The following is a 16,031-nucleotide window of genomic DNA, read 5'->3' on the forward strand; positions in this document are numbered from 1 at the left end:
GCAACCCCGGAACCACACCCGGGGAAGGGAGGAGAAACGAGGGGAAAGGCAGCGGCATGGCGACGGCGTTCAAGTAAGCGCGGGGCGCTGGGGCGGCCCCTTGCGGCTCTGCCCTGCCAGGGGATGGCTGCCGGGGGTTGCAGGCGGATCGGGGGAGCCCCCGGCTTCTCGCCTCGTCTTGGGACCGTGGGCTCTGCCTGCTGCGTGAAATGGGGTGTCGCGAGTGATCGGGAAACGGGGTGTCGCGAGTGGTTGTGGTGGGTGGGTGCGGAGGGGTGCTGGACCCTTCTACCGGGGCTGGGGGTGGGAGCGGAGGAGCCCCCAGGAGAAGCGGGGACTCCGTGTGCCGGCTTCCGTGGGGATACGCGTGCTGCTCCGGAGCCCCCTTATTTTGTGCTATGTACACGTTATAAAACGCGTGTGTGTGTCTATGTGTCTGTCTCTGTGTCTGTGTCTCTGTTTGTGTGTGTAACAGCGCCGCTGTCAGTGCCTGCATCTCAACATGGCTGAGTGCGGGGCCCTGCACTTCGCTCACAACAACTCCATGCAGCGCTGCAGGCTTGGCACAGAGTGGCTCCAAAGCTGTGCAGAGGAAAAGGATCTGGGGTTTTGGCTGGTGCTTGCCTGAATATGAGCCAGCAGTGTGGCCAGGTGGCCAAGAAGGCCAATGGCGTCCTGGCTTGTATCAGGAATAGTATGGCCAGCAGGAGCAGGGAGGTGATCGACCCCCTGTACTCTGCTCTGCTGAGGCCACATCTCAAGTACTGTGTTGGGTCACTCAGTACAAGAAGGACATCGAGGCCCTGGAGCATGTCCGGAGCAGGGCTACGAAGCTGGTGAAGGGCCTGGAGCACAAGTCCTGTGAGGAGCGGCTGAGGGAGCTGGGGGTGTTTGGTCTGGGGAAGAGGAAGCTCAGGGGAGACCCCATTACTCTCTACAACTGCCTGAAAGGAAGGTGTGGGGAGCTGGGGGTCGGCCTCTGCTCACAGGTAACCAGTGATAGGACTAGGGGGAGTGGCCTCAAGTTGTGCCAGGGGAGGTTCAGGCTGGCAATGAGGAGACATTTCTGCTCAGAAAGAGCAGTCAGGCACTGGGACGGGTTGCCCGGGGAGGTGGTGGAGTCACCGTCCCTGGGGGTGTTCAAGGAGAGGTTGGACGTGGTGCTTGGGGACATGGGTTAGTGGATGACAGTGGTGGCAGGGGATGGTTGGACCAGATGATCTTGGAGGTCTTTTGAATGATTCTGTGATTCTAAACATGTGAAAGCATTGCTCAAATACTAAAACAACACATATGAAACAACACTTCTTTCAACCTTAATGTTCTGTGCTTAAAATCCCAATGCACAAACTATGTTGGCAGTATCTGAGTAATAATAAACATCAGTTATTTCTCAACTGAAGCATAAAGCATTTCTCACAATTTTTATTTTTTCCTGAAGATTCTAAAAAATGTAATATTTCATGTAAAGTGTTGTTTGTTTTTTTTTTTTTTTTTGCATCTGAATGCAGTCATTGAGCTACCAAATATTACAGATACTGTAATAAAATTACCCTTTCTGCAACTCTTCAAAAAAAATCTATATTGTTTCCTCAGTAAACATTCACTTTGACCTTAAAATTAATAGGCATTTAGTTAATATTATTGAGGTGAAAGCTGGTAGCTTGTGCTAGGTGTATGTGCATGCAGATTCCTTGTGAAGAAGTATTTTGGAAAATGTATGACAAAAAAAGTTTGTTTCTTCATCTTTACTGTTTCTTAGATCAGTCTAGAGTTTCCAAGTTTTTCGTATTCTTATTTCGTATTACTAAGCAGCTTTGCAAGCCATCTTGATTCTTAGATTATTTGTTATTGTAGGATAGCACTTGCTTTTTCTTTTTGCTCTCCTTGGAAGCTTGTGTGTAAATATCCTTTCTTATTTATTGTAGGACAGTGGAACCGTTGGAATACTATAGAAGATTTTTGGTGAGTAAAACATGATGTCGTTTATAAATTGGTTGGAAGCAATTCTTGTGTACTCAAGCTTTTTTAATTTGCATGAAAACTTGAAACTGTAAGGGAAAAACAACTCACTAAGTTGAGGAAAAATGCTTGTAGCTCTTCAGAACTTGTTTTTCCTCCTGTCCCTGTCATTGATTCTGTGGCAGGTTGTGTTCCTGTTTAACTCCAGATGTGAAAATGCTTTTGTTGGCCTCAAAATGAGTCTGAGTTAAATTTGACCAAGGTGGTGCTGCAGGCTTGTGTCTAGTGCAAAGCGACTTGGCATTCAGTTGCTACTAAAAGTAATAAAAAATATTGCTACTAACTGTGCTCACTGTAACTGTGAAGGAGAGCCTCTTTTTTTCTGTATGCTTTACACTAAAATACTATTGATTTGGAAACGAATACGGCATTACTTCTGTCAGTTTCAGTTCTTGTAATTGAACCAAAAGTTTTGATTTTGAGAAGCTTGAAATTGTGATGAATAATAGTTCAGATCTAACGTGATAACAAATTGGTGTTGCTTCTAACTTAAGGTTTGGGTTCTGCTGAACAGCTTCTGACTGACAATATTTAGAGGTGTTTTTTGTTTTGTTTCATTTTGGTTCACTCTAATGTTCGTTTTCTGAATCTAGCCTGTAGTACTTATCCTTGGGACAGACAATCAATCTATTGTTATATTTATTTTCTAAATAAGTTACAATAAATAAAAAAATGCTGATCCTGCAATCACAAACAGGGCATCTATTGATGAAAAACTGTCTGGAACGTGATCAGGCTTTTCCTAGCAATTTTGTAGCTGTGTATTTCCACCAAAATGGAGAATGCTTTTTATATAAACTTACCAATGTGTTATTTGATAAAATATGTCTGGTGTGTTATTTGATAAGAATATGTTTTCTAACTTGAAATTTGTAATTTCTATGTAGAAAGAGAACTGTCGACCTGATGGGAGGGAACTAGGTGAATTCCGGGCAACCACTGTCAACATAGGTAAGTGGAATAATAATGATAATGTGGGTATTATTAGTCTCTCATTGCAATAGCCAGTACCCTTAATGACTTGCTTATCACTTTTCTTGGTGCTTGAATTTTGAAACAAGGAAGAGGAAGCATTTTTATTTATAGTTCCAACAAACATTAAAAAGAATGCGTGGTACAGTAATATTTTTGAGCATTTTTCTCTGGTCCTGCCCCGGGCTGGTACGCACAGCAAAATTTAGGTGGTCTTAGAAGTGTGGCTCCTTCTAAGACCAGAAGCTTTACGTTCTGGATGCTGAAGGCAGCATCTATCCACATACTGATAAGTGCACAGCTGATCCCTGGCATCTTGAAAGGTGCTGACTCCTGGCCCGCGCTTTGTTCTAAGCTCGATGAGCAGCTGGCTCAAGTAGAGGCAAGATGCCTTATGTGCAGTGAGCAGTAGTCTTTAACTACCTTTCTTAGACCTTGCTGTGATTTCTGAAAAAAAAATACATAGATTAGCACATGCCACCATGGAATGGTTGCTGGTTATTGCTGAAACAAACACTGCAGATCTTTTCCATTGTACAGTGTTGCCTTTTCATGAGGGCTTGCTGTAAGTCACTCAAAAAGTCATCTTGTGATAACCATCCCTGATTACTGGTTTAAAAATTTTCCGTCGATAGGATCTGTGATCTAGAGCTGGTTTACCTGCTTGTGTGGTAAAAGGTACATTTTCATCTAGTAGAGCATTGACTGCTATTAATGTAAAGAATATTATTAGTTCAAATTTGCATCAATGTACAAAACACAATCTGTTGTACATGAAAAAAATTGGTCAAGGTAATAGTGAGGCAGGCTTATTCTGTAACATTTTGGGAGAAAATGCTAGCAGTATATTTTGGATAATGGATTCAGCAATCCTTAGCTTGAATTTTAAGGATGCTAATAATCCAGTGTTCTGACTGTTTGATAGAGAGAGGGGATCTGTTCCCATCCTTGATTCATCAACTTTGTTTAGCCTGTGTTTAGTTTAAAATGACGGAGATTAAGCACTTTATGAAGGTGGATGTTAATTAAGGTCCTTTGAATGAAAGATTTTACTGAACAGCACTTTCTCTCTTCAGGTTCAATTACAACTGCGGACGGGTCTGCCCTGGTGAAATTGGGAAATACGACAGTAATTTGTGGAGTTAAGGCGGTATGGTTGGTTTTGATTTTAACTTGGCTGTTAGCTGAATTTGTTTATTTGTCTGTAGAATGCATCTCCTGCCGACTTACAATAATATGCCAGTCAGATCCAATTACATTATTTTATGAGTTACTTTCAGGTGTCAAAGATATTATTATTTCATTGTCTAGTGCTGCTTGTACATTCTGAGAATGTGTATTTTTGTGGTGTGTACTGTGTATGGCGAAAGATATGCACAAAAATACAGAGCTTTTATTATCTAGAAATAACAGTAATTGAAGAGTTTCTGGAGACTGATCAATAAGTGGGTTGGTAATTAGTTGGCTGGACTGTGAAGTGCCTTGTTGCCTCAGCTTTACTGGTGGCCTGCCGCGAACCCTGAGATAAATCACTTCACACCCCTGCATGCAGTGAGAAGTTTTCCCATTGGCAAAATACAGTTTGTTACCCATGAACTTGCAACTGACTGATGAAAAATAGCTCTTTTAAATCAAACTGTAATGATATCTGGCAAGAAAATGACACTTAACACTTAGAATAGCTGGAAATATTTTTGAACAAAATTAAGCTCTTCATTTCTTCCTTTTTTACTCCAGGAACTTGCTGCACCTGCAGTAGATTCTGCTAATAAAGGATATATTGGTAAGCTTTTTGTTCTTAATAGTATTTTTTTAGTGCTTCAGCTAAAAGTAAAGATGAAGTGTGCTGTGAAGGCCTCATTAACGGAAAGAAATCGGGTGAAACTGTATTACTTTCCGTAAAATCAGTTTTCAAATTGACATTTGGGACATGTTAATTCAGAAATTTCAGAATTCCCCTGCTCTGCTTGTGAGTTTTCTATGCAAAGCTACTTTCTCATTCCTGCTTCCAGACCGGGATAAAAATAAACCCTCAGCGAGGGATGTTTGTTAAGGGGAGAAAGGTAGTTCATCTGTAAGATTGGGCCATGCAAGGTTGTGCAAAGGCATGTTAACTTTTGTCTTGAAGTCCCAATAGACAAAAAAGGCTACACAAACTGCTTGTTTCTCAGGGAACTGTAGAAATCCCAACATCCTCACTCCTGTGCAGTTTCTTGTGAAATAAAACCATTCAGCGGAACAGAGAGCTCATGTGAAATCCCCTTTTTATATGTGGATTTTTTTTTCCACAAAAGTTTATGCATGTTTTTGCTTCCAGTCTAAAGCATCAAGTTTTAATGGTTGATGAAAAGCAGATAGCATACCAGTAAGGTCAGGCAGTGGGATGAAAATGGTGCTGTTCCTTGAGCTAGTTAAGAATGCTTAACACTTAGGGAAGAGTGTGTGAGGTCACGATACTCACAGAAGGAATCCAAACAGAAAACGGTTAAGTACAAGTATTTGCTTTTCTGTGGAACATACCTTTTCCAAGTACAGACTTCTACAAGCTCTTGAGTACAAACTCATTCATAAGTAACTGTTTTTGAGGGGTGAAGTAGGAAGGCTTGACTGAAGAATTCTTGGTCTTGCTTTTCGTTTGAAGTACGTAAAATGGTATTAAAAGTGCATATTATCTTATTTTCGATTTCCCATGCCATGATTTCTTTAGTTTATAACTGATGATTTTTGTTACGTAGTTCCAAATGTAGAACTGCCATCCCTCTGTTCAACAAGGTTTCGCTCTGGACCTCCTGGCGAAGAGGCTCAAGCAGCAAGCCAGTTCATTGCCGATGTGATTGAAAAGTAAGGACCTTCTTACTGTGTTTACACCACAAACAACTCTGAAAGACAATTTTCTATTTGCTGTTTTACTTTCTCGTTTTATTTTAGTTCACAGATAATAGCGAAAGAAGATCTGTGCATTGCAAATGGCAAGGTAAGTTGTATCTTAAGTTGTATATAAATACATACTAGCAAGATCATGGTGGTAAGACTTTAAAGAAGGTATTGGACTTTTTTTTTTTTTTTTTTCCAATTTACATAGCTTGGTTTAGGTCTAGAGCGTAAAATTTTGTTCTTATGAAAGAAGCATCTTTGTTCGTGTGGCCAGTGTTCTCTTAGATATTGCACCGTCTGCTTAGCTGCTGTAATAACTCACATGTGCAAACCTTTTTTGATAGCTTGCTTGGGTGTTATACTGTGACATCATATGTCTGGACTACGATGGAAACATCTTGGATGCCAGTGTCTTTGCTTTGTTAGCAGCATTAAAAAATGGTAAGTCTTCTCTAGAGTAAGAAACACTCTGATTGCTGTTGCTTGGAGAAATATGTTAGTTTTTAATCATGAGGGAAAATAACTGCCTCACAGTTCCTTAAGTCTGCTTTTTTCTGTCATCTAAATTACTAAATTGGGAATACAGAGTGGAACTGATGGGAAAGATTCCATAGATATGTAACAGCTGGGCAGTAAGATCTTTTTGTATGCATATTATCGCTGTCTTGTAAGATTAATAGCCATTCTGAGTGTTTTTCTGTCTCAGAAATCAGAATCTTTCAGTAGAGGTCACAAACAACTTTAATGTCTAGTAGAGCACCTTACCTTGTTCATCTGTGTTGCGTAGGCAGAACAAGCTGTTGGGAGCTTAGCTTATTTTGTCAAAACACAATGTTTGTAGCTTCATGTGTTATAGTTTGAAAGAATCATTTTCATGCATGCTATATAGATATGATTATTCACAAGGTGTGGGTTATATATGCATGTAGGAGACAGCATAAAGAGTTAGAGGAAGGCTTCCTTTTCTAAGCGTTGAATTGCTTGCCTTTGAATTCCCATAGCTAATTTGCTCTTGATTTCCCCGTCTCCATTACTGGGTTGTTAGAGTGAGAGTTACCTTAAGATTGGATTGTACTTTTTCTACAGATGTATAAAATACATGAGATGAGACTGTATGTATATATTTGGTTTTACATGTCCTGTAGGCATTTTTTGGGGAAAAAATGTTTTTTGTTCAATTTGAGACTAAAGGTGTTGTAATTGTATGTATGGTATTTTGGAAGCAGAAAATGCTAGGGAGGAATGTTACTTTCAAGAGAAAAGCGAAATAGTTACTTGAATAGGTAGTTTTAAGCTAAACAGGTTGCTTGAATTCAAAAAAATGGAACACTGTTAATATAACCAAAATCCCATTCTCATCTGCTTTCCAATATGGTAAAAGGACAGCTTGAATATTTCAGCGGTCTAGGACATCTTTAGGCCTACTGAAAGTAGCAGTGTTTAATACTATTCTATTGTAATTTTTTCACCTCTTCAGTCCAGTTGCCATCTGTTACTATAAATGAAGAAACTGGTTTGTCGGAAGTTAATTTAAAACAGAAGAATCCCCTGGTTATCAGAAAGTATCCAGTTGCCACCTCCTTTGCTATATTTGATGAGTAAGTTCCTAACTGTTTTGTACTTACGAAAACAAGTGTGAATCTAAAAGAAATAGTGAAAACATGAGGATGCTACTGGTGTTTCTGCACTTATCCGCTGCTGGTGAAGGACACGAGGGTTCAGGCAGTGCTGTTTTGCTATCTCTTATATCCAAGGCGTGTCTTGCTGAACTGATTTGTAGTTCTGCAGTATGGATGAGTATGCAGCAACTTCCAACTGTCCAACTTCCTCCTGTGACTTAAAGCAGAGCTGTTTCCCAGCCTAAAGGACAGGCATAAAAGTACTCTAGCGTTGAAGGTTTTGGAAAAGGTATTGATTTATGTTTATGCAGTAGCCTCTAGACGAAATAATGGTACTAACAGAGTTCATCTTTTAAAAGTTTATGTACGTAGCTGATATAAAAGATGGTAGTTTTTTGAACTGATTATATGAAGGGTTTAGTCAACAGATGAAGTAAAAAGTACTGGTCCACTCAGAACAACAAAACCTCTGGATAAATTAAAACATAATTACCCAAGATGAAGTATGACCAGCACTCTTAAGTCATTGTTCCTGTAGGTAAAGAATCTGATTATGAGAAGTCAAAATAATCCCATCTGGTAACTTGACTCCTCACCTGAAATTGTTTATTGGCTCTTCATTAGTGTAAGTATGTTAATTAAGTGTTCTGTTGCTGCATAGAAGAAAAGTAGAGAATCAAAAATACGATATTTACTGTGCTTTCAATCCATTTAAACATTTAGAGAGGTCAGGCATTTATGGCACATTTATCTGTAGTCACAGAAATTACTGATAGGCCCTTGGATTCATGGGATGGGATGGGGTGAGGGGAGTGCTAAGCTCCAATGCTGACCAGGTGATTACCAAATTAATCAAAGCAGAAAGTTACAGGCATGCTGGTGCAGAGCACTGTGGAGCTCCACAGCATGGCTCCTGTAGATAAATAGGAGCCAGGTCTGATGCATCCAACTCTCGGTGAGTACAGGTTTCCTTTGTCATGCTGCACAAGACCGATGCTGCTCAGTGTGTGTGGGTAGAATAAAAAAGTAGCATTTTTGAGTAGCATAGCTAAGGACTGATATTTTTATTAAACTGTAGCTCTGAAAGAGCAATCTGAAACTGTTGGTTCAAGTGTAAATTACCCAGAAAATCCTTTTTAAAAATTATGCACTGCATGAGCTCAAATCAAAAAATTCTTCCAATTATTTAACGGGCATTCAGCCTTACTGCTATTCCCCCAAAACTTGCCATAATCATTCAGTTTAGGTGCACTGTAGCTGGTAGGTTGAAGTTGATTACATCAAACTCTCACACAAAACGTAGTTAACCCATGTAAACTGAGGCTTCATAAAAACTTCGGGTATAGTTTGTTTGGCTATATCATAACTCAGAAGCAAAATGTTTGTACTACCATTTTGTTTGTTTGTTTTTGAAAGAAACCTAAGGCTAACGTGTCGTTGTTTGGCTTTTTAAGTTCAAGCTCTTATTGTGCAAAGCTGTCTTTTAGTTGATACCCTTCTTTTCATTGGTTTGCTCAATTTTTAACTTGAAAACTAATATTTTCTCCTTTAATGATCTGCATTGTCTGACGTATTTGACAGCTTATTTTGGTTTTCTTAAGGAACTCAGTAACCATTTTTGAACTATTCACTGTCTGAGTGATGTTAGAGCTCTCTGACAAGCAACTGAGAGCCACTTTGGTGAATTTACCATTAGAAATGTATTTTACCTTAAGGTCTGGTATAGATTAGTGAAGGCTACATGTAAAAACGTTGTCTTTGCTAAACTATGAAATAAGTGGTTGCATACTACAAATAACAGTTTTAACAGTATTCTTCTGCAATACTACAGGTCTATAAAACTTGCACATATAGATGTATTTTGACAGCTGGTATTTTAACAGATGTATACACTATTTCTCTTTTTTTTTAAACTAGTACGTGGTGGGGAAAAAACAACAGATGAGTTTGAACACTAAATCAATCTAGAATTATTTTATAATACTACATTAAAATTAATTAGAAAATGTATTTTGCAGCCATGTTAATGGAACATCATGTACTAACGTCTGCATATATTTTTCTTTCAAAAGCACGTTACTCATAGTTGATCCAACTGCTGAAGAAGAAGACTTAGCAACTGGAACAGTAACTGTTGTAACTGATGAAGAAGATAGACTCTGTTCCGTCCATAAGCCAGGTACTTCCAAGCTCATTGCATAGGAACCTATGAAGAGGATGGTCTCTTCTTGACCTATATGTTATATACCCCCCCATTTTTTTTTTTTTGTAAAATGTGTGTGCTTTATGATAACAGATGGGTTAAGTACTGATTAAATCACTTACTCTTGAAATTCACTTTGAAAGAGGTGGCATGACTGATGTCATAGCTTACCCTACACATAGCAAACAACAAATCTTGAGCGTGTCTACTGTTTAGGTCTGGTGTGTTTGTCTTCTGTGCCTGAGGCTATATTTGAAGAAGCTGTATGTTTTCTTCAGGCGAAAGTTGAGAGAATTACTGTATTAATACTCTGACTTAGAAAACACATTTAAGGATACTTAATTGAAGCATAAGTGGAAATTCAAGTTGTTCCTTTCAATTCTTAGGTGGAAGTCCTCTGACAGGTGCCAAGCTTCAGGACTGTATCACCAGAGCCATCACAAGACACAAAGAAGTAAAGAAGCTGATAGACAAAGTAACAAAAAGCATAAAGCCCAACTGAACAAAAGGCAAGATCTTTTCAAAAGTGGATTTGTAAAAATTGTATTTGTTACAGTGTTCACAAACCTTTTTATACTAAATAAACAAATACCAATACTACATTTACAAAGTTCATTTTTTTTCTAAAATGTTTTCCACCCTTATACTATGTACAATGCTGCTGAATGGTAAAAAATACAAGATAAAACATTCTGTTAAAAAATTAAGTGACTTAAAAGGAAACCGGACCCTAGCTGCTTTATCAATGAAGTTGCCACGTTATATAGGGGTAGCTTCCAAAAACAGTTTATTTCAGTGTAAGGTCAAAAGGTCGGTTTCCCACCAGTAATATAAAACACTGATTTGTTTTAAGCTTTCTCCTTTTTGAACTGGAAAAAAAAATCACCTCTGAATCATTTTTATAGAGGAAAAAAAAAGCAAGTCTCAGGATTTTGGAGGGACTGGTGTGCCTCTTTTCCTTTTACTTTTTGAGTGGCTGCCTGAATGCTGTTGATGTCGCAGGTGAGCTGCTTGTGCTGCTGCTGCTGCTGCCATAGCCATTTGATGCTGCAAGAATCGCAACTGCTGCCACGAAGGAGAAGGGGGAGAAAAAAAGCTTGTTAGTGTTAGCTATAAAGCTATGTTTCACATCAGAAAGAATGACAGGAAGGTGGAAAAAAAACAAAACTGAGGAGGCACTAGGTTAACAAAAGGAATACATCATGTACTGGGGCAATGAGTACAGTCAAGCAGCACCAGTGGCACAGAAGCCTGCTAAGGGCATATCTAACATTGTACACGTTCTCAGACAGCTATTTCTTTGCCCTTTCTCTCCATTGCAGTAACTGCAGTAACTCAGCAACTTCAGTGAACGTTTGGTGATGTGGTACATTTTTAGCATCGTACCTTTCCTGTGTATGTGGTGTTTTCTTTGTGTATCACAAGGAGACCGTGTGCTAAAAGTATTTAAATATTTTCATAAAGCATCTGAATAACAGAATGCTAAAGGAATGCTTTATCAGAGATGTACATACTGACTGTAGCTGTGCTACACTGGAACTTACAGGTGCTTCAAGTGTCTTTCTTTTGCAAGCCTAATGGCACCTGGCAGAGCTCATTTAGTAATGTGCCACAAGCACTCCTTGAATGTTAGCAAATCAGGAAGGTGGATGGCTTAAATGAATAAAAATAAAGGCAGTGCTCCAAGCTGAGAGAACTACACATTTCAAGTCTTTCACGATAGTTTGTCTGAATTCATTTTTTTTTTTTTTTTTAATTTCAGACTGTAAAGACAGTTTAACAAAAAAAGGAAATTCTTTGTTTTGGAGCTGAGAATCGTATTTTTTCTTTCTTTTTTTTTTTTTTTTTTTTTTAAACAGAGTGAAGTTGCTGGATTACTTGTATCTGTTGCTGCTGCTGCTGCAAGGCTTGTTGTTGCTGTTGTAAGGCAGAAGAGAGCTGGAGTCTCTGCTGAGGAAGGCTTTGCCCAGGTCTGTTCACGGCAGAGCCAAGCTGAGACAACACTAAGAAAGGAGAAGGGGAAAGCAGGCAGGTCAAAGAGGTCAGGTTGAGTTTGTCAGGGTTGGGAAAGGAAGACATAGGAATAGAGTGTAACATAAAGGGAGGATCAACAGAATTAGTTTAAGTAAAATTGGAAACAGTGCAGAATAAAATATACATGATATACATACTTGGTTAGTTATAACATAATTAGATTATGAAGTGCTTGTGGAGACACAAACAGGTTTCTCATACTGGATGTTAAGCACACAGTTAAAGAAACATTCTTCAATGAAGCCTGGCATGGAATTTTCCTATATTTTTTTTATTGTATCAAATGTGGCTTATTCATGTGATACAACCAATTTATTACACTTAACTGCCAAACAAAGCAGAGAAGTGCATGCGTTGGTAGTGGAAGTCCAGTATTTCTTGTAAAATTCATGTGCTGATAATAAATAGCAAGTTGTTCTGTAAGACTTCTCTAAGACCAAACTTCATTTCAGTGTGAATTTATCAACATACACACTTAAATACAAAAGGAGGCTCAGCAAGCACATACCTGTGGCTTGAGGTTGCATAAAATTCCCTACTCCAGTCAGGTTAATAACAGCAGCTTGTTGGGCAGATAATGCCTGATCTTGATTGGATGGACCTTGGTCAGACCCCTAGCAAAAATGAAAAGCTTGATCCTTATTACCAAACTCAGTACCAGTAAATAAGTAAAGCCAGTGTGACGACAAGCTTCTGAAGTGCCATTTAAAAACATGTAATTCTACATTTTACAGTGCATGTAGATACAGGCTACAATGTAGTCACTACTGAAGTTTAACAAACAGATGCTGAATGCTTCCAAACAGCTGTTTGGCAGAAACAGAATTGTGCTGTCAGTCAGTAGAGATTAGTTTATGGTTGTAATCTTAGCGCATTTCCTCTCCTGCTCCCCACCCCCAAAGCCTTCAGGTGACACCTGTAACCATCCACATGCAAAGGTCCTAATCATAATCAAAATGTGAAAGGTGTGAAAACTTACATTCGCATGTTCAGATGCCTTAACATCATCAAAAAAAATATGAACTCTTTTTAAGTTTTGTTTTCAGAACAAAGTAGCCCTGACACTAATCACACAACTGGAATTACTGGAGCCTGATCTAGTGTTTACTGACATTAAGAGTGCTGAATTACGACCTCTTCTTGAATTGATTCAAATAGCAGGGAAATAAAATATTACACCTGACTTAAGCAAACTGCATGGCTTATCAGTTATAAGGAGGGGGAAAAAAAACAACACATGGGCTTTTGAGCTGGTGCATTTCCAGGAATTGCAATGCTTCTTAAGAATACCCATATGAAATAATGTCACTAAGACCTGGGTAAACTTGGCCAAAAGACATACATCATCATCTTGATGAAGACAATGAAGACAGACTTACAAAGTCATAGAACCAGCATGTGGAAAAAGACAACCCTAAGTATGAAAAAAGTAAGTATACTAGTGGTAGCACAGAGTTTTTTTTTGTCTTTTGGGACTAAAGTTTTTTCCACTAAGCACTTGGATTACAGCACTGTGAACATACACATTGTTGTCCGTAGCATGAGTTACGGAATCAAGTTAAAATGAGCTATTATGAATACTAAACAACCTTAACCCTGAATTATAATGCATAGTAAGAAAACCATTCCTTAGGGCAAGTTAGCCAATGCAGAGATTGATTTCTTCAAAAAAACTTTCTGCCACAGAAAGGACTTAGCCTCAAATCAGCTTTTGTGTAAATGCCCGTAAAGTTAGCACGTAGAAAATAAAACACAAGAGTATAAGCTTGAATTTTATGCATAGATACAGATATATATTTAGGTAATTTGTCTAGTAACTGACATTTGGATTCTGAGAATAAGTCTGGAAGTCTCCTATTAGACTGTCACACATTTCAGAATGAGGCCTGTGACACAGGAGACTACACCATGAAAATGTTTTAAAGATTCATCTTATTTATGAACAATCTACAGCAGCACAAGCAAAATTATGACAACGTGAGTTGTGTATCCATAGAGACAATTTGGTAAACAAAAGTCTTGCATGTCTGGAAAGACAAGAGCTTGTAGTTATAAAGAACACAAAAGCAGAGCAGCTGGTTTTCCCAAATAGCTGCACCAATGATGGAAAGACCTTTAGACACAGGTACAACTAACCACTTACATTTTTCATTTTGAGAATAGACAGAAAGGTCTCCGTCAAGTCTTTACACTTCTTCAGTGATTAACACCTTTAATACTAGTTACAAGCAGCAGAACAATAAGTGTCTTAGGATAACTTTAAAGCCTACTGACAGATTTATTTCTCTGGGGCAGAGAGCTGTGTTGTTACACCACAGGAGTGAGGATCATATGCCAGCTCATAGCAGTTGTGAGCTACGGAGCTTTAGTTACTCTGGTAATCCTGTCTGTGTTTCTTCTCTGTTCATCTGATGTCTATGGTATCTGCTTGTTAGGATAAACAGAGCAAGACGAGGCTAATTTTACACCACTCACAGTGGGCTGGCTCTCCATGGTGGAGTGAGGCAGTGCTTAGTTAGCTGGGTGCTTTGTTACAGCTCTTCTATACAGGATGAAAATAAAGGAGTATAACCCAGCTCCAGCCGTGGCAACAACTCCATTGCAGACTTCTGGAGTTCACCAAGGTTTGGGAGGAAGACCTTCCTCTCCCATTTCAGATTTGTTGTGTAAAGGCTCCTTTAGTGTGGAGATGGGGAGAATAGGAGAAACTGATTCATCCATGTACCCCAGACTGAGGGCTGTTAGCAACACACCTCTTATTCCTGTGGGCTGCTGAGATTGCTGCTGTGGAGAAAACTGTGACAACTGCTGCTGGAGTGGGTTAAAATAAGTGAACCTCATGTAAGCTGTTGAAGATTAATAACAAAAGGCATATTTCAATCGAACTGCTGCGTTTCCCCCATCCTAGGATGAGTGTGACATTGATAATGATGTATTCCTTGGAGGATTGTCTTTTGGAAATCCTTTAAAATTCATTGATTTACAACAGCTGTTGTGTGAGGAAGCCCCATGCTCAAAATAAACCTGCATCAATTGTAGCTGGATTTTTTTTTAAACAGTAAAATACATTTTAATTATTCTATTTCAACTAAAATAGCAGAGATTGCACTGATACTGGAAATGTATAGGATAGTCTTCAAAAGCACTGGATAGTAGTTTCATATACAGAGTATGCCACTGAAGTTTAATAGATGCTTCCAATAAGGCTGAAGGCCTGAAGCAAGAACTGTTGTGAAGAAGTCTCTGAAGTGAAGAAGTCTCAATTCCTCTCCCTTAACCCATTTTAATTGCAGTGCTGTGCTTTCAGCCAAATTATTCTTGTCTTTTGAGTGTCAGAGATAGCCCGAAAGGTCATACTTCAATTTGGAATTGCATAAATACAAGCAGTTAATTTTAAAGAAGAGCTCTACACTGCCTCCTGTGCCTTTCCTTTCCCGTGTTTCTGGAGTTTGTGCAGGAGTGGCAGGATGAAGTAGCAAAGCTACAGATGATCTTTTACTGGTTATTGATTTTCTGAAGCATGGTGCAACATCTGTGGCATTTTGAAGCTGCACGTCTGCAGCTCTAACTTGCAGGCAACTTCAAGATCCAGGAATTACACCCAGCTCCACTCCCTGTTCTGCTTTTTAATGGAGCTCAAACATAACAAGCACCCTTTGCTCAAGTTTCTATTTGTATGTATGCTTAAAGGAAATGAAACATTTAAATCCTTTTTGGACATCCTATCTTATATGAACTTCTACTTTCATTACCAGCAGCTCTTTCAAGTTATTATTGCACCTACCTGTGCATGTTTAGCTCAAACTTTCAGGCCTTGTATGTGTAACCCTGAGTGACTCTGCTGTACTGTTTTGTGCTTTTCATATAATCATAACTTCAGTTTCAAGAATGCTTTGCAAATAAAAGCTTAGGTAAATCCAGAAAATTGAAGATGGTATTTTAGGATTAATCTCTTGAATTCAAATGTCAGCATTTTTACATTGTTAATGAAAACTAGCTGCTTTGTTGTGAGCTGAGAATATCATTTCCACCTGATATCTTTAGAGAAGTACCTTTTTCCTCATTTTAAGTGTTTTAAAAAAGCAAATGAAATTTGCAGTATATGGTTTCATCAATTGGCTTCAAAGATCTGTGGCAGCCAATACTGTAAGCAGTGCTAAGCATGTCTCTAAAGAAATGTAAGAAAGTATTATTGTGTCCAAGTATATCAATTACCTGTAGAAGATTTAAGGGCCGAAGATTTGATGCATTTTTCAAACCAAAAGGGCTGCCTGTTAAAGAAAACATCTTTTTATTAGTAGGAAGTC

At 38.8% G+C, this 16,031-nt stretch overlaps 2 protein-coding genes across 10 annotated transcripts in view; one reads left to right on the forward strand and one right to left on the reverse strand.

Annotated features, from left to right (window-relative positions):
• The first annotated feature begins 36 nt into the window (after nucleotides 1-36).
• On the forward strand, nucleotides 37-12,198 carry EXOSC8 (exosome component 8). Of its 2 annotated transcripts, XM_084293907.1 has the most exons (12): nucleotides 37-73; nucleotides 1,929-1,965; nucleotides 2,910-2,973; nucleotides 4,071-4,144; nucleotides 4,732-4,777; nucleotides 5,730-5,835; nucleotides 5,923-5,968; nucleotides 6,213-6,309; nucleotides 7,346-7,466; nucleotides 9,560-9,666; nucleotides 10,077-10,199; nucleotides 11,550-12,198. In XM_084293907.1, the coding sequence occupies exons 1-11, from the start codon at nucleotides 57-59 to the stop codon at nucleotides 10,190-10,192; spliced, it is 831 nt and encodes a 276-aa protein (XP_084150033.1). In that variant the 5' UTR covers nucleotides 37-56; the 3' UTR covers nucleotides 10,193-10,199; nucleotides 11,550-12,198. The 2 variants fall into 2 exon arrangements, with proteins under 2 accessions (XP_084150033.1, XP_084150032.1); XM_084293906.1 differs by lacking the exon at nucleotides 11,550-12,198 and having other exon boundaries at nucleotides 10,077-10,223.
• The window catches only part of SUPT20H (SPT20 homolog, SAGA complex component), a 34,348-nt gene continuing 28,908 nt past the window's right edge, over nucleotides 10,592-16,031 (reverse strand). For 7 of the 8 annotated variants that reach the window (XM_084293834.1, XM_084293833.1, XM_084293831.1 and 4 more), the window contains 3 exons: nucleotides 15,940-15,995; nucleotides 12,233-12,338; nucleotides 10,592-10,755 (listed from right to left, as the gene is read on the reverse strand). In XM_084293834.1, the coding sequence (XP_084149960.1) occupies nucleotides 10,652-10,755; nucleotides 12,233-12,338; nucleotides 15,940-15,995 (266 nt within the window). In that variant the 3' untranslated portion in view covers nucleotides 10,592-10,651. The remainder of the gene's footprint in view (nucleotides 10,756-12,232; nucleotides 12,339-15,939; nucleotides 15,996-16,031) is intronic. The other variant, XM_084293829.1, reaches the window with a different exon arrangement.

The sequence above is a fragment of the Netta rufina genome (genome assembly GCF_964035555.1).
Source record: "Netta rufina genome assembly, chromosome: 1".
Lineage (NCBI taxonomy): Eukaryota > Metazoa > Chordata > Aves > Anseriformes > Anatidae > Netta > Netta rufina.

What these genes read in the sequence shown, in the direction of transcription:
- EXOSC8 (XM_084293907.1), top strand. An exon ending in GGCAACCACTGTCAACATAG is followed by an intron (nt 2,974 to 4,070) that starts GTAAGTGGAATA and finishes TTCTCTCTTCAG; the next exon opens with GTTCAATTACAACTGCGGAC. An exon ending in ATTGCCGATGTGATTGAAAA is followed by an intron (nt 5,836 to 5,922) that starts GTAAGGACCTTC and finishes GTTTTATTTTAG; the next exon opens with TTCACAGATAATAGCGAAAG.